The sequence below is a fragment of the Bos javanicus genome, chromosome 7, assembly GCF_032452875.1.
Source record: "Bos javanicus breed banteng chromosome 7, ARS-OSU_banteng_1.0, whole genome shotgun sequence".
Classification (NCBI taxonomy): Eukaryota; Metazoa; Chordata; class Mammalia; order Artiodactyla; family Bovidae; genus Bos; species Bos javanicus.
In genome coordinates this window covers 108,922,176-108,946,258 of record NC_083874.1, presented here as the reverse complement: position 1 = coordinate 108,946,258, position 24,083 = coordinate 108,922,176, and the positions used below count along the sequence as shown (strand labels likewise).

Genomic DNA, 24,083 nt, shown 5'->3' with positions numbered 1-24,083 from the left:
TCTTATCTCTTCTTGCTATTCTTTGGAACTCTGCATTCAGATGCTTATATCTTTCCTTTTCTCCTTTGCTTTTCACTTCTCTTCTTTTCACAGCTATTTGTAAGGCCTCCCCAGACAGCCATTTTGCTTTTTTGCATTTTTTTCCCATGGGGATACTCTTGACCCTCTCTCCTGTACAATGTCACGAACCTCATTCCATAGTTCATCAGGCACTCTATCTATCAGATCTAGGCCCTTAAATCTATTTCTCACTTCCACTGTATAATCATAAGGGATTTGATTTAGGTCATACCTGAATGGTCTAGTGGTTTTCCGTACTTTCTTCAATTTAAGTCTGAATTTGGCAATAAGGAGTTCATGGTCTGAGCCACAGCCAACTCCTGGTCTTGTTTTTGCTGACTGTATAGAGCTTCTCCATCTTTGGCTGAAACTTCAGCTTCTTCAGCATTACTGGTTGGGGGATTGACTTGGATTACTGTGATATTGAATGGTTTGCCTTGGAAACGAACAGAGATAATTCTGTCATTTTTGAGATTGCATCCAAGTACTGCATTTTGTACTCTTTTGTTGACCATGATGGCTGCTCCATTTCTTCTCAAGGATTCCTGCCGGCAGTAGTAGATATAATGGTCATCTGAGTTAAATTCACCCATTCCAGTCCATTTCAGTTCGCTGATTCCTAGATAGAATGTCGACATTGACTCTTGCCATCTCTTGTTTGACCACTTCCAATTTGCCTTGATTCATGGACATGACATTCCAGGTTCCTATGCAATATTGCTCTTTACAGCATTGGACCTTGCTTTCATCACCAGTCACATCCACGGCTGGGTATTCTTTTTGCTTTGGCTCCATCCCTTCATTCTTTCTGGAGTTATTTCTCCACTGAGCTCCAGTAGCATATTGGGCACCTACTGACCTGGGGAGTTTCTCTTTCAGTATCCTACCATTTTGCCTTTCATACTGTTCATGGGGTTCTCAAGGCAAGAATACTGAAGTGGTTTGCCATTCCCTTCTCCAGTGGACCACATTCTGTCAGTTTAAGACATAGAAAGCTCAGTTGTCTATGGGAACAGCCAGGGAAGAGCAGTCATCTCTTATTTCTTAATGTTTCCCCAAGGACAGCAGATGAGATTCTGCAGGTCAGTCCATCTCTCACAGGATGAATCTGTCTCTGAAGTATACAAGTGTACCAGAGTTGTCAGTGGTTTTGGGGGCAGGATCATCTTAGCAGACACTTATTCCATGCTGGATTTGGACAGGTCTGACCTGCGCTTTATCCTATCGGCATTTTATCATGAATTTCACTGTGGCAATGGAAAGGATGAGCCTGAACCTTCCAGCAGTGACAGCCAGTGGCCCATTTATTCCTACTGTCACTCTTCCTGAGCTCCAGGAAAAGCAGGGTAATATCCATCCCTGACAGATACTAGCATTTTGCAAAGAGTCTGATTCTTGCCCAATTTATAGTACATCCAGTCCTTTGAAAGACTTATTTTAATGCAAGGTCATGTTTGTGTGCAACTGATGTTGAATTTTTATGGCAGCTGAGCTTCATTTCAGAATCCAATGCCATTGTTAAAACAAACTTCACTTTTATTTCAGCACAAAGTTTGCATCCAGAGTTATCAAGTGCCTTGAGTTTGTTTCCAAAGAGAGTGTTTTCAAACACATTATCCTGTGACCAGGGACTCTGAGCGTTCTTTTCAGTCACATATCGGTCTGGTCTCTGATGGTGTTAAGAAAAACACATGATGCATCAAACTGGATCTCACCCTCTGGCAGGTCTTGACCATCTTTTTCTTTTTTTTTTTTTTTAATGTTTTTGGTGTTAAACAGTCTTCTGCTTTGGGATTTTTTCCATCCCCTCCTTTACAGTTCTCTCCATCAAAATTAAGCTCACGCTACACTTTGTCTCATTCAGTATAATAGCCATCCCAAATCACTGCCATCCTTGAATCCCTTGCTGATCTTCACTGCATAGGCCATCCTCTGCTTTTGCCTGCCCCATCCATACTGCCCATGCACTACTTCAACTATTACTGCCTGGAAGTCCTGGCTCTTATTTTTATGTTCCCTTAATAAAACTATTGTTTACATGGTCTTCTCCCACTTTGTGTAAGATCCTCCTTCTATGAAAGTAAAAGCCAAGTAGGGAGGTGAAGAAGGCTACCTGGACTTGCAACTTGTGACTGAGAGATGCAGTGACGCTTGCCCGTATGTTCAGTGCTTGGAACCAGAAGACAATGGTCAAAGCCCATCTCAGAGGAGGTTCCAAAAGTTAAATTTGCGATGGGCCAGGCAAAAGTCCCTCAGAGCAAAGGAATCTGACCTAGAGGTCCAAGAAGATGCTGAGCAGTTAGAGTGTAAAAGGGATCAGTTGAAAATCTGATCCAAAAATGGGAACCCAAGGAGAATGAACAGAGTGTGGGCTGTAGGGTGCGGCTGGGTTTTCATAAGCATATGAAAGGATGACTTCCTAATTCTTATGGATATTTTCATTGATTAATGGAGACCATCTGTAAAATGAAAGGCAGTGGAGTTTTTAACCTACCCTTTCCACTTTAATAGTGAGATAAATGAAATCACTTTGGACTGGTGGGTTTAATCCAGATCTGTAAATATTTAAAGAGGAGGAGGCAGATGAAGAAAAAGAGCATGGCTTTCCCTGCCTTGCCCCCCACGCCCACCCCCAGGCTTAGGAGGAATCCTATAGGCATATGGAAACAAGAAGCATAATTAAAGGAACGTTGCTCTAAGCTATCCAGTCTCTTGTGATTCTTTTCTGTCTCTGTTTTGGACATGATTGTTGATTGATTTGCTGGTGACGTTGCTGTTCTGCTGGCGTGGGGATCGAGGAGAAAAGGAGAGGGTGCGAGACAGCTGAGAGAAAAGAGAAAATGAGGCAGAAAGAGGAGACCACTGAAGACTTCTGAGACAGCTGAGATCTTGCAACCTAATGGCTCTGTGCCAGACTTTTCTTTTGAGCATCCTTACTCACCCTCCAAAGGCAGAGCAGGGCAGCCTATGACTTCTGATGGTGTACACGGGCTGCGTTCCGACCTCTGAATAGACTATCTTTTCAGTGGGACCTTTTCATGACATTCTGAGGATATGTCTAATGATTCCTCAGATGCTTTGCTGCATTCCAAACCACTCTTGTTTGGGGGCAGGGAGGCATATATCTCATTCTCTGAAAAGCAGAACCAGATTGGTTTGTCCTCTGGCAGCTGTTGACACCTGTATGGTAACCCATCAGGCGATGCTGAAAGAGGCTCCCTCCCACCTGCTCCATCCCAGGGAAGTGCTGGGATCACAGAAGGCCTCCAGCCGACTGTGTGCTTGATCTGCAGACCTAAAGAGGGACTAAGCCAGATGCGCTTTCCTTCTGTACAGGGACATATTTGCCAGTCACCTTAACCGAAAAGTGAAAAAATGAAGCAGCAGTCATTTTCATATCCAGTATTCCTTATCTACTTTAATTAAAATGGATATCTATCTAAATTATTCAAAGAAGGTAGCTCTTTGATCATGACTGCTTATTGCCAAAGACTGAAGACAGCAGAACTCAGCCTCCTCAAGTCCTAATTAAAGGTGATACCTTGCATTAGCATGTAACTACTTACTGTGTGTGTTGCTTCACTAGTAAAAGTAGTTTCATTGCTCTTATTTTTCTTGCTTAAAGAGATTGCTCCCGCACAAGCAAACCCATCTCTCCCTTCCCAGAAAAGGCTAGTGGATCTTGTTGCAGTCTGGAGGGTTCCTGAGGCATATACACGGCAGTAATTACTTAGAAACAAAACAGAAACCGCTTCAGAATTCCCCAAGCATTTTAAAACTCTTTCTCATTCTAGTCTTTGCTGAAGACTGATTATTTGAAATTTGACATCACCCACTAATTTCTAAAACAGCTGTATGCCTCTTGCTAGATTTATTATTGTTGCGCAGTCGCTAAGTCATGTCCAACTCTTTGTGACCCCATGGACTGCAACACTCCAGGCTTCCGTCTCCTTCACTAACCCCCTGAGTTTGCTCAAACTCAGATCCATTGAGTCTGTGATGCCATCCAACCATCTCATCCTCTCCGCCCCCTTCTCCTCCTGCCCTCAATCTTTCCCATTACCAAGTTCTTTTCAAATGAGTTAGATCTTCACATCAGGTGGCTAAAGTATTCGAGCTTCAGCATCAGTCCTTCCAATGAATATTCAGGTTTGATTTTCTTTCAGGTGGACTGGTTTGATCTCCTTGCAGTCCAAGGGACTCTCAAGAGTCTTCACCGGCACCACAATTTGAAAGCATCAATTCTTCAGCATTCAGCCTTTTTTATGATTCAACTCTCACATCCATACATGAGTACTGGAAAAACTACAGCTTTGACTATATGGATCTTTGTCAGCAAAGTGATGTCTCTGTTTTGAATATGCTGTCTAGTTTTGTCATAGCTTTCATTCTAAGGAGCAAGTGTCTAATTTTGTGGCTGCAGTCACCATCTGTGGTGATTTTGGAGCCCAAGAAAAGAAAATCTGCCAGTGCTTTTACTTTTCCCCCATCTCTTTGCCATGAAGTGATGGGATAGAATGCCATGATCTTAGTTTTTTGACGGTTGAGTTTTAAGCCAGCTTTTTCACTCTCCTCTTTCACCCTGATCAAGAGGCTCTTTAATTCCTCTTTGCTTTCTGCCATTAGTGTGATATCATCTACGTATCTGATGTTGTTGATATTTTCCCCAGCAATCTTGATTCCAGCTTGTGATTCATCCAGCTCAGCATTTCTCAGGATATATTCTGCATATAAGTTAAATAAGCAGGGTGACAATATATAGCCTTGATGTACTCCTTTCCCAATTTTGAACCAGTCTGTTGTTCCATGTCCAGTTCTAACTGTTGTTTCTTGATCTGCATACAGGTCTCTAAGGAGACAGATAAGATGGTCTGGTATTCCCATCTCTTGAAGAATTTTCCAGTTTTTTGTGATCCACGCAGTCAAAGGCTTTCACATAATGAAGCAGAATTAGCTGTTTTTCTGGAATTTCCTTGTTTTATCTATGATCCAATGGATATTGGAAACTTGGTCTCTGATTCCTCTGCCTTTTTTAAATCCAGCTGGTACATCTGGAAGTTCTAAGTTCACATACTGTTGAAGGCTAGTTTGAAGGATTTTGAGAAATAGCTTGTGAAATTAGCACAATTGTACAGAAGTGCTGGGAAAGATTGAAGGCAGGAGATAAAGGGCAGGATAGAGGATGAGATGGTTTAATGGTATCACCAACTCAATGGCCATGAGTTTGAGCAAGCTCTGGGAGTTGGTGATGGACAGGGAAGCCTGAAGTGCTTCAGTCCATGGGGTCGCAGAGAGTCAGATACAACTGAGCGACTGAACTGAATTTGAGCATTCTTTGGTATTGCCCTTCTTTGGGATTGGAATGAAAACTGACTTTTTCCAGTTCTGTGGCCACTGTTGAATCTTCCAAGTTTGCTGGCATATTGAGTGAAGCACTTTAAGAACATCATCTTTTCAGGTTTTAAATAGCTCAATGAGAATCCCATCACCTCCACTAGCTTTGTTCATACTAATGCTTTCTAAGGCCCATTTGACTTCCCACTCTAGGATGTCTGGCTCTAGGTGAGTGACCACATCATCGTGGTTATCAGGTCATTAATAGCTTTTCTATATAGTTCTTCTGTGTATTCTTGCCACCTCTTCTTAATCTCCCCTGGAAAAGGGAATGGCAGACCACTCCAGTGAACCCCAATGAACAGTATGAAGCAGAAGTAGATGTCTTTTTTTTTTTTCCCTAGAATTCCCTTGCTTTCTCTAGGATCCAAAGAATGTTGGCAATTTGATCTCTGGTTCCTTTCTTGCTATCTAGGCGCCACTGAAATTTGTAATTTCTTTCTGAAATAGCAAGTAAGTGGGCGGGAAACAACTTCTGAAAGAATGACATACCTCAGAGACACAACATAAGCCAACTAGAATCAAATGGATCCAGGATAGCAGACAAGCCAATTTCACCAGACCTTGATCCTCAGTCAGCAAGCTCAATGAAACACTCAGAGGTGCCAGGACAGTTCCAAGGCACTGTCAAAAGACCAAAAAGTAGGCAGTGGCTCAATTCCTGGAAATCTGCACCCCTTCCCCACACTAGTTGGAACAATCCTTCCACTCATTAGCCAATGAAATTACCCAACCCATAAAAACTTCAAAAGATTGAAGGCAGGAGGAAAAGGAGACAGCAGAGGACAAGATGGTTGGAGGGCATCACTGACTCAATGTGCATGAGTCTGAGCAAGCTCTGGGAGACGGTGAAGAATAGGGAAGCCTGGCGTGCTGCAGTCCACGGGGTCACAAAGAGTCAGACAAGGCTGAGTGACTGAACAACAGCAACAGCCTTCATGGCAACGTATGGCAAAAACCACTACGATATTGTAAAGTGATTAGCCTCCAATTAAAATAAATAAATTAATTAAAAACATATTAAAAACAATAGAAGGCAACAAACAGCAAAAAAAAGCTAGCCAGGCCACATTCACAGCCCCACTTGTCCTCTGCAATGGCCCACACTCTGTCTGTGGCGGGTGCTTCCCTCCGAATCTGAATAAATCCTCTTCTTACCTTTCAATTTGTCTCTCACTGAATTCTTTCTTGATTAAGACATCAAGAAGCTGAGTTTCATTAAGTCCGGAAACCAGGTACTATGGGTTTCGGCTGGGTTCGAGTCCCAGGCATGTTAGAGTCCCAAACTAGATTTTGGATGGGTTTGAATCCTGGGACATGGGTTCAAGTCCAAATCTGAGGTAAATCCTAACGAATCATTATTTGAGGATTTAAAAAGAGAAAAAAAGTTAAGACTGATTCAGATTTTTTTATTACTCCCTTACAATTACAAACAAGGAGATCAGCTATCCCACAGCATGATGTAACCTCATGGGAACTGTGATTTGATAGGGTGTATCCAAGGGAAGATGACAGTTGTGAGAAGCAGGAGTTTCTCTAGAAGCTCTTGAAATAGAATCCCATGGTGAGTCAGAGTTCCTGAGATATTACTGAATTATGCAAAGGACTCAGAGAGCAAGAAGTTTTTGTATCCTTTGTATGCTTTTGTTTGGCCTTGATCTTCCACACACACACCACACCCACCTCCAAACCTAGACATCAACAGTTCTTTCAGTTCAGTCGCTCAGTCGTGTCCGACTCTTTGCAACCCCGTGGAATGCAGCACGCCAGGCCTCCCTGTCCATCACCAATTCCCAGAGCTTGCTGAAACTCATGTCCATCGAGTCGGTGATGCCATCCAAACATCTCATCCTCTATCATCCCCTTCTCCTCCTGCCTTCAATCTTGCCCAGCGCCAGGGTCTTTTCCAGTGAGTCAGTTCTTCACATCAGGTGGCCAAAGTATTGGAGTTTCAGCTTCCACATTAGTCCTTCCAATGAATATTCAGGACTGATTTCCTTTAGGATTGACTGGTTGGATCTCCTTGTAGTCCAAAGGACTCAAGAGACTTCTCCAACACCACAGTTCAAAAGCATCAATTCTTTGGTGCTCAGCTTTCTTTTTTTGTTGCTGTTTGTTTTATTTATTTTTTAAGTTTATTTTTATATTGAAGAATAATTGTTTTACAGAGTTTTGTTGTTTTCTGTAAACCTCAACATAAATCAGCCATAGGTATACGTATAACCCCTCCCTTCTGAACCTCCCTCTTATTCCCTCTCCACCCTGGAGGTTGATGCAGAGCCCCTGTTTGAGTTTCCTGAGCCACAGAACAAATTCCCCTGACTATCTGTTTTACATATGGTAATATACGTTTCCATGCTACTCTTTCTATACGTCTCACCCTCTCTTCCCCTCTCCCCATATCCAGAAGTCTATTTTCTATGTCAGTTTCTCCATTGCTGCCCTGTAATCAAATTCTTCAGTACCATTTTTCTAGATGTTGGCAATTTGATCTCTGGTTCCTCTGCCTTTTCTAAATCCAGATTGAACATCTGGAAGTTCACAGTTCACATACTGCTGAAGCCTGGCTTGGAGAATTTTGAACATTACTTTACTAGCATGTGAGATGAGTGCAATTCTGCAGTGGTCTGAGCAGTCTTTGGCATTGCCTTTCTTTGGGATTGGAATGAAAACTGACCTTTTCCAGTCCTGTGGCCACTGCTGAGTTTTCCAAATTTGCTGGCATATTGAGTGTAGCACTTTCACAGCATCATCTTCCAGGATTTGAAATAGCTCAACTGGAATTCCATCACCTCCACTAGCTTTGTTCATAGTGATGCTTCCTAAGGCCCACTTGACCTCACATTGCAGGATGTCTGGTTCTAATCAAGTGATCACACAACCTGTGGTTATCTGGGTCATGAAGATCTTTCTTGTATAGTTCTTCTGTGTATTCTTGCCACCTCTTTTTAATATCTTCTGCTTCTGTTAGGTCCATACCATTTCTGTCCTTTATTATGCCCATTTTTGCATGAAATGTTCCCTTGGTATCTCTAATTTTCTTGAAGAGACCTCTAGTCTTTCCCATTCTATTATTTTCCTCTATTTCTTTGCATTGATCACTTAGAAAGGCTTTCTTATCACTCCTTGATATTCTTTGGAACTCTGCCTTCAGATGGGTATATCTTTCCTTTTCTCCTTTGCCTTTAGTGTCTCTTTTCTCAGCTATTTGTAAGGCCTCCTCAGACAATCATTTTGCCTTTTTGCATTTCTTTTTCTTAGGGATGGTCTTGATCACTGCCTCCTGTACAGTGTCATGAATATCCATTCATAGTTCTTCAAGCACTCTGTCTATCAGATCTAATCCTTTGAATCTATTTGTCACTTCCACTATATAATCGTAAGAGATTTGATTTAGGTCATACCTAAATGGTCTAGTGGTTTTCCCTACTTTGTTCAATTTCAGTTTGAGTTTGGCAATAAGGAATTCATAATCTGATCCACAGTCAACTCCCGGTCTTGTTTTTGCTGACTGTATAGAGCTTCTCCAGCTTTAGCTCCAGAGAATATAATCAACCTGATTTCAGGACTGACCATCTGGTGATGTCTATATGTAGAGTCATCTATTGTGCTATTGGAAGAGGGTGTTTGTTATGACCAGGGCGTTCTCTTGGTGAAACTCTGTTAGCCTTTGCCCTGCTTCATTCTGTACCCCAAGGTCAAATTTGCCTGGTACTCTGAGTGTCTTTTGACTTCCTATTTTTGCATTCTAGTCTCCTGTGATGCAAAAGACATCTTTTTTGGGTGTTAGTTCTAGAAGGTTTGGTAGGTCTTCATAGAACCATTCAACTTCAGCTTCTTCAGCATTACTGGTCGGGGCATAGACTTGGATTACTGTGATATCGAATGGTTTGCCTTGGAAACAAACAGAGATCGTTCTGTCGTTTTTGAGATTGCATCCAAGTACTGCATTTCGGACTCTTGTTGACTATGATGGCTACTCCATTTCTTCTAATGGATTCTTGCCCTCAGTAGTAGATATAATGGTCATCTGAGTTAAATTCACCCTTTCCACCCCATTTTAGTTCACTGATTCCTAAAATGTCGATGTTCACTCTTGCCATCTCCTGTTTGACCACTTCCAATTTGCCTTGATTCATGGACCTAACATTACAGGTTCCTATGCAATATTGCTCTTTACAACATTGGACTTTCCTTCCATCACCAGTCACATCAACAACTGGGTATTGTTTTTGCTTTGGCACCATCTCTTCATTCTTTCTGGAGTTATTTCTCCACTCTTCTCAAGTAGCATATTGGGCATCTACAGACCTGGGGAGTTCATCTTTCTGTGTCATATCTTTTTGCCTTTTCATATAGTTCATGGGTTTCTCAAAGCAAGAATACTGAAGTGGTTTGCCATTCCCTTCTCCAGTGGACCACGTTTTGTCAGACCTCTCCACATGACCCATCTTGGGTGGCCCTATATGGCATGGCTCATAGTTTCATTGAGTTAGGCAAGGCTGTGGTCCATGTGATCAATTTGATTAGTTTTCTGTGATTGTGGTTTTCATTCTGTCTGCCCTCTGAAGGATAAGGATAAAATCCTTATGGAAGCTTCCTGATGGGAGAGACTGACTGTGGGGGAAACTGTGAGGAAACCGTGGGGGAAATGGTTCTTTACTTCTTCCCATCATTGTGCTAAGTTGTGTCCAACTCTGTGTGACCCTATGGACTGTAGCTTCTCTGTCCCTGGGATTCTCCAGGCAAGAACACTGGAGTGGGTTGCCATTTTCTCCTCCAGGTGATTTTCCCTTCCAGGGACTGAACCTGTGTCTCTTGTCTCCTGCATTGGCAGGCGGGTTCTTTACCACGAGCACCACCTGGCAAGCCCCCCTGCCCATCATTACTCCTTTTCGTATGATAACATCCTCTACCCTCTGGAAATAGGGAGTGACCATGAACCAGGCCAGAGCAACATCCTTCAGGACAGAATGGTCAGCACAGGACATGTTATCAAAGTAAGCCAAATTGTGGTGCTCCCTGGGAATGTTTTAAATTGTAGCTGCCAGAGAAGTGCTCATTTCTTTCCAAATGTGCAGCTAAAAGTGAGCCAAGAATAGTAGAAAAGTATGCTCCTTCTGCTTAGATGAGCTGAAGATAAAAGAGCCACAAAGCAGAGAAAAACATCATAATTGTAACTGAGGTCGGAATTTCCCTTCTTTCAAAGGTCAGCTGCCCCCTCCTCTTTCCATTGTCCAATCCTATGAGCCAGTACAATTCTGCTTTGTTTAAGAAGTTAATTTTTGCCACTTGCAACCAAAGTTCAGTTCGATTCAGTTCAGTATCTCGGTCGTGTCTGACTTTTTGTGGCTCCATAGTTTGCAGCAAGCCGGGCTTCCCTGTTCATCACCAACTCCCGGAGCTTGCTTAAGCTCATGTCCATTGAGTTGGTGATGCCATCTCATCCTCTGTCATCCCCTTCTCCTGCCTTCAATCTTTCCCAGCATCAGGGTCTTTACAAATGAGTCAGTTCTTCACAAAAGGTAACCAAAGTATTGGAGTTTCAGCTTCATCAGTCCTTCCAATGAACATTCAGGATTAATTTCCTTTAGGATGGACTGGTTTGATCTCCTTGCTGTCCAAGGGACTTCAAGAGTCTTCTCCAACATCACAATTCAAAAACACCAATTCTTCGGTGCTCAGCTCTGTTTATAGTCCAACTCTCACATCCATACGTGACTACTAGAATAACCATAGCTTTGATGAGACAGACCTTTGTTAGCAAAGTAATGTCTCTGCTTTGTAATATGCTGTCTAGGTTGGTGATAGCTTTTCTTCCAAGGAGCAATCATCTTTTAACTTCATGGCTGCAGTCACCATCTGCAGTAATTTTGGAGCCCAAGAAAATAAAATCTGTCGTGGTTTCCATTGTTTCCCTATCTATTTACCATGAAGTGATGGGACTGGATGTCATGATCTTAGTTTTCTGAATGTTGACTTTATGCAAACTTTTTCACTCTCCTCTTTCACTTTCATGAAGAGGCTCTTTAGTTCTTCACTTTCTGCCATAAGGGTGGTGTCATCTGCGTATCTGAGGTTATTGATATTTCTCCTGGAAATTTTGATTCCAGCTTGTGCTTCACCCAGACCAGCATTTTGCATGATGTACTCTGCATATAAGTTAAATAAGCAGGGTGACAATACATAGCCTTGACATACTCCTTTCCCAATTTGGAATCGGTCTGTTGTTCCATGTCCGGTTCTAACTGTTGCTTCTCGACCTGCATACAGATTTCTCAGGAGGTATCTCAGGTGGTCTGGTATTCCCATCTCTTTAAGAATTTTCTAGTTTGTTATGATCTACACAGTCAAAGGCTTCAGTGTAGTCAATAAAGCAGAAGTAGATGTTTTTCTGGAACTCTCATGCTTTTTCGATGGTCCAGCATATGTTGGCAATTTGGTTCCTCTGCCTTTTCTAATCCAGATGAACTGGTGAAAGTTTACAATTCACGTGCTGTTGAAAGCTTGCTTGGAGAATTTTGAGCATTACTTTGCTAGTGTGTTAGATGAGTGTTATTGTGTGGTAGTTTGAACATTTTTTGGCATTTGGGATTGGAATGAAAACTGACCTTTTCCAGTCCTATGGCTACTGCTGAGTTTTCCAAATTTGCTGGCATATTGAGTGCAGCACTTTTACAGCATCACCTTTTTGGATTTGAAACACCTGAGCTTTACTGTCTTCTTTTCCTTCTGTATGTCTCTGTTCCACTCTTAACCAATGTTTCCTACAATTCCTAAATAATCAACTCACCCTTGGGTTCTGGTCTTAGAATTTACTTCTAGGAGAATACAACCTAAAATAAGACTTGAGTACCAGAGATAAATAATTTCTAGTCCAGAGAATGTGTTTTGAGTTTTTCAAGATAGACACACTTGAACTTATACTCCATAATCAAGGTATTTTCAGAAGATAAAGGGACAAGAAATTGTTTTATACCAGAAGTAAGCCCTTATTCCTATGGCCAAATGATTTTTGACAGAGAATATCAAGACAATTTGGTTAAAAGAATGATCCTTCCAGCAAGTGATACTTGGTCTACTAGATATCTATATGAGGAAGGACAGAAGAAAAGGAAAGAAATTGTCTTCCTACCACATAAAGAAATTTATTCAACATGGGTCATAGATGTATGCGGAAGAATGAAAACTATAAAAACTTTTAGAAGGGAACAAAATTGTAAATCTTTGAGATTTCAGGTTAAGAATTGGCTTCTTAAATATAGCACTAACCTCATGCGAAGAGTTGACTCACTGGAAAAGACCCTGATGCTGGAAGGGATTGGGAGCAGGAGGAAAAGGGGACAACAGAGGATGAGATGGCTGGATGGCATCACTGACTCGATGGACATGAGTTTGAGTGAGTTGGTGATGGACAGGGAGGCCTGGCTTGCTGTAATTTATGGGGTCGCAAAGAGTTGGACACGACTGAGCGACTGAACTGAGCTGAACTGAACTGAACATCATAAAAAATAAAATTAAAAATAGATAAATTAGACAATCAAAATTTTTAAAAAAGAAACTTGTGCTTTAAAGAACATCATCAAGAAAATGAAAAGACAGTCTACAGAATGGGAGAAAATATTTGAATATCATATATCTGATAAACTTTTATTCAGAGTTTATAAATAATTTTTCAACCCCCAAATAAGAAAATAAATAAACTCTGCTTAAAAATGGGCAAAGAATTTCATAGCTATTTCCCCAAAACTATATACAAATGTCCAATAAGCATGTGAAAAGATGCTCAAAATTCCAACCAATGTTCAGGGCAGCATTATTTATAATTGTCAAGATGCAGAAACAATCTAACTGCCCATCAATAGATGAGTGGATAAAGAAGATGTGATACACACACACACAGAAGAATACCACTCAACCATAAAAAATAATGAAATTTTGCCATTTGCAATAAAGATATTATGTTAAGTGAAATGGTCAGACAGAGAAAGACAAATACTGTATGATATCACTTATATGTGGAATCTAAAACTAAAACAAACCAGTGAATTCAACAAAAAAAGAAAGGGACCCATAGATACAAAGAACAAGATAGTGGTTATTAATGGGGAACGGGAAAGCAGGACGGCACGACAGCCGTAGGGGACTGAGATGTGTAAACTACTGTGTATAAAATAAATACGCTACAGGGATCTACTCATAACACAGGGAATGTAGGCGACACTTTATAACTGTAAGTGGAGTGTAACTTTTAAAAATTATGACTCACTGTACTATACATCTGAAACATAATACTGTGCACCAACTGTATCTCAATAAAATATTCCCCAAATCATTAGTCACTAGGGAACTGCAAATCAAAACAACAATGAGACACCTCTTCAAACCCAACAGTATGTCTAAAATTAAGAAGATGAACAATAAGTATGTTGATGAGGATGTGGAGAAATTAAACCCCTATTCATTGTTGGTAGAAACGTAAAATGGCTTGTCGTTTTCCACCAAATTGAAACACAGAGTTATATGCCCCAAGAATTCCATTTTCAGGTATCTACCTAGAAAAATTGTAAAGTCCACGCAAAAGCTTGCACACGCGTGTACACAAATGGCGCATAGAACCATTATCCATAATATTAAACAAATGGGAACGACCTACATGTCTACTGACTGATAAGCAGATAAACAAAATGTGACGTAGGGAGCGTTACTTGTTACATGAAAGGAACAGAGTACTGACATCTGCCACGATACAGATAAATTTTGAAACACAGTACATGTAAGAATTTGGACACAAAAGATACATCTTTTGTGACGTGATTTATACGAAACGTGCAGAACTGAGTCAGAAAGCACAGTACTGGTTGTCAGGGACCAGGGGTAGGAAATGCGAGGGCTGCTCACGGGGTTTCCTGCGGGGAGAAGAAGACGTTTTGGAATTAGGTAGTGGTATGGCCACACAACTCTGTGAATAGACTCAAAACCACTGAACTGCACAGTTTTCAAGGGGAGACTTTATTGTGTGTGAATCACACATCAACAAAGTTGTTATTAAAAAATAACAACAACCAAAGAAGTAGCTTGGCCTTTATAATCCCAAAAGCAAATTTTAAGATAGAGTTTTTTCTGTTTTCCTTTTTTAAAATTCATTGGTTTATTTTTTAACACAGCCAGTTCATAAGAGGAAAAAATATTGTTAAGACAGAGCTCTGAGAATTTGTAAAGAAACTGTCTAGATAAATAATTAGCAGCTGATCAATTTTGTTTTTAAATGAGAGAAGCTGTATGAGTAGATTAAATTTCCTGCAGAGACTTCAAAGTAATTCCACAAGGAAAGAGGATCCTAGGTCTGCAGTCATCCTACAGGACCAGAACTAATCTGAGCATGGGAGCGGGCGTGCTCAGTCGTGTCAAGCTAAGCCAGCCCGGCTTCAAGTCCTACTACGCCATTTAGGCTTTATAGACACAACAGAGCTGCTGTCCAGCAACCTGCGTGCCCTCGAGGGGTGCCCCAGGCAGCGTGATCTGGGTGTGACATCCTCTCCACTTTAGCCACCTGGATGACCGGCAGACAAATGGCCGCTCCCTCCCTTTCCACTCCATGCAAATTCCTCGCCGCGGGTAGACTCCGTCAAACGAGGGAAAGCTTCTTGGAAGAGAAACATGTAGGAGCTGCTCTGGCCTCCCTACCAGCAGCTCTGTTAATGGGCGTACCTTGTGCCATGTTGTGCGAAATGTGTGCTTTCTCTTTGTCGAGTAAACTCGATCAGCCTGCCTTGTACCAAAGGGCCTGATGCTTTCAATCTGCTAAGGCTGGGCATCTGGGTCACGTGGGACACGGAAGCACTATCAGAGCAGCTCTCAGGCACGGCGGGCAACGCCCCAGGAAATGGGATCGCAGGCGAGAGTCCAGTCCACTTCTGAACCCGCCCCTGTTTCTTGGTGCTACTTGCGGGGGTAGGCCGCTCTCACCTGGAGGGCCAATGCCCTCCCTGACTCGGCTTGCCATGCTATCAGTCAAAAAGCGAAGCGCAGTCCCTACTGCCCCTGCTCTAATGCGTCAGGCCTGAGGGGAGGGGACAGTGACACGTGCTGACAAGTAGAAAACGGAAAGCCCCTTTTTCCCCTTATGTCCAGCATACGAGGAGTGGTTTTGCCTTTCTAGCTCCTAGCCACCCCTCTCCAGGGGAAGACTGATTTACTCATTTTTGCTTTCGCTGAGGTTGTGAGTCAGGAGTGAGAGCTACTATTCTGGCTTTGTCATCTCTTCTTATTTAATGCTCCATCAACTGTCAGACAACAGAAACAAATCTACATATTATTGTGAGTATCAGGAAACTGGAGATTATGAATCCGGGAGGAGGTGATGAGGAATAAGATGAATTAGTTTAACCTATTAAAGCTCAACATTCAGAAAACGAAGATCATGGCATCCGGTCCCATCACTTCATGGCAAATAGATGGGGAAACAGTGGAAACAGTGTCAGACTATTTTTCTGGGCTCCAAAATCACTGCAGATGGTGACTGCAGCCATGAAATTAAAAGACGCTTACTCCTTGGAAGGAAAGTTATGACCAACCTAGATAGCATATTCAAAAGCAGAGACATTACTTTGCCAACAAAGGTTTGTCTAGTCAAGGCTATGGTTTTTCCAGTGGTCATGTATGGATGTGAGAGTTGGACTGTGAAGAAGGCTGAGTGCCAAAGAATTGATGCTTTTGAGCTGTGGTGTTGGAGAAGACTCTTGAGAGTCCCTTGGACTATGAGGAGATCCAACCAGTCCATTCTGAAGGAGATCAACCCTGGGATATCTTTGGAAGAAATGATGCTGAAGCTGAAACTCCAGTACTTTGGCCACCTGATGTGAAGAATTGACTCACTGGAAAAGACTCTGATGCCGGGAGGGATTGGGGGCAGGAGGAGAAGGGGACGACAGAGGATGAGATGGCTAGATGGCATCACTGACTCGATGGACATGAGTCTGGGTGAACTCCGGGAGCTGGTGATGGACAGGGAGGCCTGGCGTGCTGCGATTCATGGGGTCGCAAAGAGTCAGACACGACTGAGCGACTGATCTGACCTGATAACTGCTCAAAGAAGCACACGGTTTGCAAACTGTGGCTTGGAAAATCCTAACTCCTTTAAAGAATGAATCTGAAATGAACGTTCCATGCTGCATATGGCATTTAGAACCAAGATTAGCCAGTTATGACTACTTGGTGAGATTGTATCTTAATCATATTTATTTATCAACACCCAAAAATGTACATACGACCAAAGTTTCTGAGAAATACGCTCTTAGAGTGTTTGGTTCTGTGTGAAACTGTGTTTCATCACAGCACAGCAGTGTAGATGGCATAGGCTGACTTTCCAATATGACTGGAATGCGACTGTGCTGGTCATATTTCACTAAGCTTTTAGCCGCATACATGACAGCTGCTGGTGAGGGAGAGTTTAGTGAAAGGTTGTTTTCCAGGGATGGGCTTAGGTAATGAAGGTAGAGAGAGTCTGCCTTCGTGTTTTCCGAGCTAGTTTTAGCCTCCCTTTCTACAGAAGCCCTCTGCAATCACGAATGGTTAATGAGCCCAGTTCTTCCTTGACTGAGCATGGTCCACAGCGTGGCCCGCCGGCACAGAGAAGCAAGTCAGCTCTGGGCTCTGTTCAGGTTATTAGAAGCATCTCATCTGAGCTTCTACCATATCCTCAAAGTGACCTTTCTTGTGACTTATATTTGAAACAACTTATGAAAACTGTTCCATATGTCAAACTTCATTTCATTCAATTTTCTCCTAGTTGAAAATTGACACTAAAGATGTTTTGTCTTTCAGAGCATTTTCCTTTGTGAATCAAAGGCCTGATGATGTATAATCCTTCCTGAAGGTTTTATGGCAGGGCTTCACAAAGCAAACATTTCCCCCCCTTATTTTATATCACCCTGACAAACAGAAATGCTGAGCCATTTAACTACAGAGCCTGCCTGACACATCCAGAGTCAGATACTCTGGTGGCGTCTAGCTGAAGGGGAAAAATACGCTGAATTCCCAGAGCTTCTTGTCAAGAGAATGACACCAAGGAAACCAGTGAATGATCTGGAGGGCCCAGTGGTGAGCGCTACCCTGTACCAGAGTGCTCCCCGTGGCTCTGAGTCCGCACCACTAGCCCTGCAGCATCTCATCCCATGACGGTTCAGGATGAGCAGACAGGAGATGACAGGGAAAAACAAAGTTCCAGCCACAGCCCCGTACGCCACGAGCCGGTCTCAGCTTCACAGAAACTTTCAGATGCAGAGCTTGCACTCTTAATTCTCTAACTCACAAAAAAGAATCTGCACAGATGCAACTGAATAGCGCTCCCTCAAACTTCAAGGTGTGTGTGACAAATGGTCCCAGGCCCATGTGTGAGTGCACAAAATTACTATGTCCTGTATTGTTTCAAAGCTCCAACACATAATCAAAATGTGTCAACTTACTTTTGTTTAATGCCCTTTCTTCCCTTTAGAATAGTTAATCCCTGTGATAATTTCCAGTCCATTTTACAGTAACTAATGTATGAAAGTCAGTCTTTTGAATAGTTTTTGTTTGCATGCTTTTAATTTTTCTTTTTGTCTTCTGTCAACCATACAGCAGAAGGAAAAAGAAAAAGAAATACACCTAATATGAGGCAGGCACTGGGATTGAGCGGTGGAAACACAGCCAAGGCCACTGCCTTCAAGGAGGTGACATTCAAGTTGAGAGCTGGGCAACAACATAAATACGTACAAAGAGGAGATTGTTGTGCGGTTGTAAGTGTTCTGAAGAAACTAGTTTACAGAATGATACAGAATAGTCATAGAGATGACAGACTTCCCCAGGATGACCAGGGAAGTTCACTTTGAAGTGATGGTTTTTGATTTGAGATGTGAAGGATGGAAATGATGGAAGGAGGCAGCCATGAAAGATTTGGGTGAAGAACATTGAGGAAAAAGGGATAACGTGCGAATGTGCTGAGACAGAACTGAGAGCAGACGAGCTTTGCAGAAGGAAAGGTTGTGAATCAGGCAGCAGTGAATGAAGAGCGGAGCAGACAGAGCTGACACTGGGGGAATGTTCAGAGGTCAGATCAAAAATGCATTGTAGGCATATATCTAGAAAGGGAAGAAGTAAAACTGTCTTTACTTACAAACTCTGCGATCCTGTATGCATAATACTCTAAAGCATTCACCCTAAACCCACTGGAGTCCATAACCAAACTCAAGGAGATATAGAATGCAAGATGAGTGGATATTACATTTCTGTATACTAGAAAAAAATCCAAATATTCAATTAAGAAAATTATGTTCAAAGTCACATCAAAAGAATTTAAGTGCTTCTGAAAATTTTGAACAAAAAAGTGTAAAACCTGTGCATTGAAAGCTATAAAATATTTCTGAAGGAAAATTTTGAAGATTTATAGAAATTGAGAAGCATATCATATTAGAGAACAGGAAGACCAAATATTGTAAGATCACATACACCTGTTAAAGGCCAATCTATAGGTACAGGTATCGGTCCTGGGTTTCGGCAGACAAGCACCTTTGGCTTCCCAGGTGGCTCAGTAGGTAAAGAATCTGCCTGCAATGTGGGAGACCTGGGTTTGATCTCTGATTGGGAAGATCCCCTGGAGGAAGGCATGGCAACCCCCTCCAGTGTTCTTGCCTGGAGAATCCCATGGACAGAGGAGCCTGGGGGGGCTACAGTCCACGGGGTCACAAAGAGTCAGACATGCCTGAGCAACTTTCACAGTACAGTATAGATCTAGAAAGTTGATTAACGGTTGTCTGGGGCTGATGGTATGAGCATAAATGGACTAAAAACATGGATAAGGGAAATTTTAAGGTGAGAAAAATGTTCTAAAACAGGATTATGTGCATAATTATACTGCTATGTAAATTTACTCAAATTTGTCTAAGTGTACATTCATAATGGGCAAATTCTGTGACATGCCAATTTTACCTCTATGAAGCTGTTTAAAAAAAAAGTCACAATGGTTTTATTACCTGAAGTTATAATTATAACATAAATGTTAAGTATTAATTAAATTATTTTCATCAATTTTAGTTGCATTTTCCAAGATTAAATCCCAATTAAACATTTTGTCTTTATTCACCGTGATGTTGATGCCCATGCTATATACGGGTTCACATCAACTGGCCTTTTTCAGCACCAATTATCCTCAAATCATGGAGAAGTTTTATATGTACATATTACTTCATAGTGTGCTGTACCCGTTAGGAATAGTTTAAAATACAAGTAACATAAAACCCAATTTTCAGCACTGTAAGATGAAATAGGCCTTTTTTGTTGGTTTGTTTCATACAACAGGAAGTCTGGAAGAGGGTGGCTAGCAGGTTCAGAGGCTCAGCACGATGCCACCCAGGCACTCATCTCAGCTCCCAGCTCACCACGTGAATGTTTAAAAGAGCAATACGAGGGGACAGAGAAGCACAGAAGGAAAGAAAAACTTCCCCAGGTCACTCCACTGGACTTTCCGTTACGTTTCATTAATCACATTCGGATGACTTAGCCACCTCTGGCTACAGAGGAGGCTGAAGACAAGCATGCGGTTTCCCAGACTAAGATGAAGATGCAAATGGAGCAGAAGACTCAAAGCGTGTCAGCTCAGGGAGAAGACGGGAGTAGCAGTTGTGTTACTTAGAGACCACCAGAGTGGGTGCTACCGGACGAGGGCCAGCTCTCAGGACGAGCACGCTATCGGTACCGCAGGTAAGAGACGAAGTAAGAAGAAGTCCTTTCCTATCACCTGTCTTCAGAAACACTATTACATTGGAAACCAGCGCCCCAGTGTTAGTATCAGTTCAGTTCAGTTCAGTCGCTCAGTCGTGTCGGACTCTTTGCGACCCCATGAACCACAGCACGCCAGGCCTCCCTGTCCATCACCAACTCCCGGAGTTCACTGAGACTCATGTCCATCGAGTCAGTGATGCCATCCAGCCATCTCATCTTCTGTCTTTCCCTTCTCCTCCTGCCCCTGATCCCTCCCAGCATCAAAGTCTTTTCCAATGAGTCAACTCTTCGCATGAGGTGGCCAAAGTACTGGAGTTTCAGCTTTAGCATCATTCCTTCCAAAGAAATCCCAGGGCTGATCTCCTTCAGAATGGACTGGTTGGATCTCCTTGCAGTCCAAGGGACTCTCAAGAGTCTTCTCCAACACCACACTTCAAAAGCATCAGTTCTTCTGCACTCAGCTTTCTTCACAGTCCAACTCTCACATCCATACATGACTACTGGAAAAACCATAGCCTTGACTAGATGGACCTTTGTTGGCAAAGTAATGTCTCTGCTTTTGAATATGCTATCTAGGTTGGTCATAACTTTCCTTCCAAGGAGTAAGCGTCTTTTAATTTCATGGCTGCAATCACCATGTGCAGTGATTTTGGAGCCCAAAAAATAAAGTCTGACACTGCTTCCACTGTTTCCCCATCTGTTTCCCATGAAGTGATGGGACCGGATGCCATGATCTTTGTTTTCTGAATGTTGAGCTTTAAGCCAGCTTTTTCACTCTCCACTTTCACTTTCATCAAGAGGCTTTTGAGTTCCTCTTCACTTTCTGCCATAAGGGTGGTGTCATCTGCATATCTGAGGTTATTGATATTTCTCCCAGCAATCTTGATTCCAGCTTGTGCTTCTTCCAGCCCAGCATTTCTCATGATGTACTCTGCATATAAGTCAAATAAGCAGGGTGACAATATACAGCCTTGACAAACTCCTTTTCCTATTTGGAACCAGTCTGTTGTTCCATGTCCAGTTCTAACTTTGCTTCCTGACCTGCATACAAATTTCTCAAGAGGCAGGTCAGGTGGTCTGGTATTCCCATCTCTTTTAGAATTTTCCACAGTTTATTGTGATCCACACAGTCAAAGGCTTTGGCATAGTCAATAAAGCAGAAATAGATGTTTTTCTGGAACTCTCTTGCTTTTTCGATGATCCAGCAGATGTTGGCAATTTGATCTCTGGTTCCTCTGCCTTTTCTAAAACCAGCTTGAACATCTGGAAGTTCATGGTTCACATATCACTGAAGCCTGGCTTGGAGAATTTTGAGCATTACTTTACTAGCGTGTGAGATGAGTGCAATTGTGCAGTAGTTTGAGCATTCTTTGGCATTGCCTTTCTTTGGGATTGGAATGAAAACTGACCTTTTCCAGTCCTGTGGCCACTGCTGAGTGTTCCAAATATGCTGGCATATTGAGTGTAGCACTTTCACAGCATTATCTTTTGGGATTTGAAATAGCTCAACTGGAATTCCATCACCTCCACTAGCTTTGTTTGTAGTGATCCTTCCTAAGGCCCAGTTGACTTCCCATTCCAGGATGTCTGACTCTAGGTGAGTGATCACACCATCATGATTATCTGGGTCATGAAGATCTTTTTTGTACAGTTCTTCTGTGTATTCTTGCCACCTCTTGTTAATATCTTCTGCTTCTGTTAGGTCCATACCATTTCTGTCCTTTATTGAGCCCATCTTTGCATGAAATATTCCCTTGGTATCTCTAATTTTCTTGAAGAGATGTCTAGTCTTTCCTGTTCTGTTGTTTTCCTCTATTTCTTTGCATTGATTGCTGAAGAAGGCTTTCTTATCTCTCCTTGCTATTCTTTGGAACTCTGCATTCAGATGTTTATATCTTTCCTTTTCTCCTTTGCTTTTCTCTTCTCTTCTTTTCACAGCTATTTGTAAGGCCTCCCCAGACAGCCATTTTGCTTTTTTGCATTTCTTTTTCATGGGGATGATCTTGATCCCTGTTTCCTGTACAATGTCACGAACCTCTGTCCATAGTTCATCAGGCACTCTATCTATCAAATCTAGTCCCTTAAATCTATTTCTCACTTCCACTGTATAATCATAAGGGATTTGATTTAGGTCATACCTGAATGGTCTAGTGGTTTTCCCTACTTTCTTCAATTTAAGTCTGAATTTGGCAATAAGGAGTTCATGGTCTGAGCCACAGTCAGCTCCCGGTCTTGTTTTCGCTGACTGTATACAGCTTCTCCATCTCTGGCTGCAAAGAATATAATCAATCTGATTTCGGTGTCGACCATCTGGTGACGTCCATGTATAGAGTCTTCTTTTGTGTTGTTGGAAGAGGGTGTTTGCTATGACCAGTGCATTCTCTTGGAAAAACTATTAGCCTTTGCCCTGCTTCATTCTGTACTCCAAGGCCAAATTTGCCTGTTAGTCCAGGTGTTTCTTGACTTCCTACTTTTGCATTCCAGCCCCCTATAATGAAAAGGATATCTTTTTTGGGTGTTAGTTCTAAAAAGTCTTATAGGTCTTCATAGAACCATGCAACTTCACCTTCTTCAGCGTTACTGGTTGGGGCATAGACTTGGATTACTGTGATACTGAATGGTTTGCCTTGGAAATGAACAGAGATCATTCTGTCATTTTTGAGATTGCATCCAAGTACTGCATTTTGGACTCTTTTGTTGACCATGATGGCTACTCCATTTCTTCTAAGGTATTCCTGCCCGCAGTAGTAGATATAATGGTCATCTGAGTTAAATTCACCCATTCCAGTCCATTTCAGTTCGCTGATTCCTAGAATGTCGACATTCACTCCTGCCATCTCCTGTTTGACCACTTCCAATTTGCCTTGATTCATGGACGTAACATTCCAGGTTCCTATGCAATATTGCTCTTTACAGCATCGGACCTTGCTTCTATCACCAGTCACATCCACAGCTGGGTATTGTTTTTGCTTTGGCTCCATCCCTTGATTCTTTCTGGAATTATTTCTCCACTGATCTCCTGTAGCATATTGGGCACCGACCGACCTGGGGAGTTCCTATTTCAGTATCCTATTTTTTTGCCTTTTCATACTGTTCATGGGGTTTTCAAGGCAAGAATACTGAAGTGGTTTGCCATTCCCTTCTCCAGTGGACCACATTCTGTCAGACCTCTCCGCCCCACAGGGCATGGCTTAGTTTCACTGAGTTAGACAAAGCTGTGGTCCGTGTGATTAGATTGACTAGTTTTCTGTGATTGTGGTTTCAGTGTGTCTGCCTTCTGATGCCCTCTTGTAACACCTACTGTCTTACTTGGGTTTCTCTTACCTTGGATGTGGGGTATCTCTTCACAGCTGCTCCAGCAAAGCGCAGCTGCTGCTCCTTACCTTGGACGAGGAGTATCTCCTCACTGGCCGCCCCTCCTGACCTTGAATGTGGAGTAGCTCCTCTTGGCCCTCCTGGGCCCCGCGCAGCCTCTGCTCCTTGGACGTGGGGTTGCTCCTGTCAGCCGCTGCCCCGACCTTTGGTGTGGGGTAACTGCTCTTGGCCGCTGCCCCAACCTTGGGCGTGGGGTAGCTCCTCTCAGCCGCTCCTGGGCTGTCGCAGCCTGGCACTCTCAGCTGCTGCCCTTGACCTTGGGTGAGGGGGAGCCCCTCTTGGCCACGCTTCTGCGCGGTCTGTCGCAGCCGGTGTAACACCTTAATTGTGTATATGAGGCATGTGCAGTCCAGAGAGGGACATGATTTGCGGAAAGTGAAAGTGACATGTTTGTTGCTCAGTCGTGTCTGACTATTTGCAGCCCATGGACTGCAGCCCGCTGGGCTCCTCTCTCCGTGGGGATTCTCCAGGAAAGAATACTGGAGTGGGCAGCA

General features: G+C 42.6%; 1 protein-coding gene across 2 annotated transcripts in view; it reads left to right on the top strand.

Annotated features, from left to right (window-relative positions):
- The window catches only part of TMEM232 (transmembrane protein 232), a 346,766-nt gene extending 326,601 nt beyond the window's left edge, over positions 1 to 20,165 (top strand). The window contains exon 15 of one of the 2 annotated variants that reach the window (XM_061424541.1): positions 19,792 to 20,165. In XM_061424541.1, the coding sequence (XP_061280525.1) occupies positions 19,792 to 19,878 (87 nt within the window). In that variant the 3' untranslated portion in view covers positions 19,879 to 20,165. The remainder of the gene's footprint in view (positions 1 to 19,791) is intronic. The other variant, XM_061424543.1, reaches the window with a different exon arrangement.
- Positions 20,166 to 24,083: the final 3,918 nt, after the last annotated feature.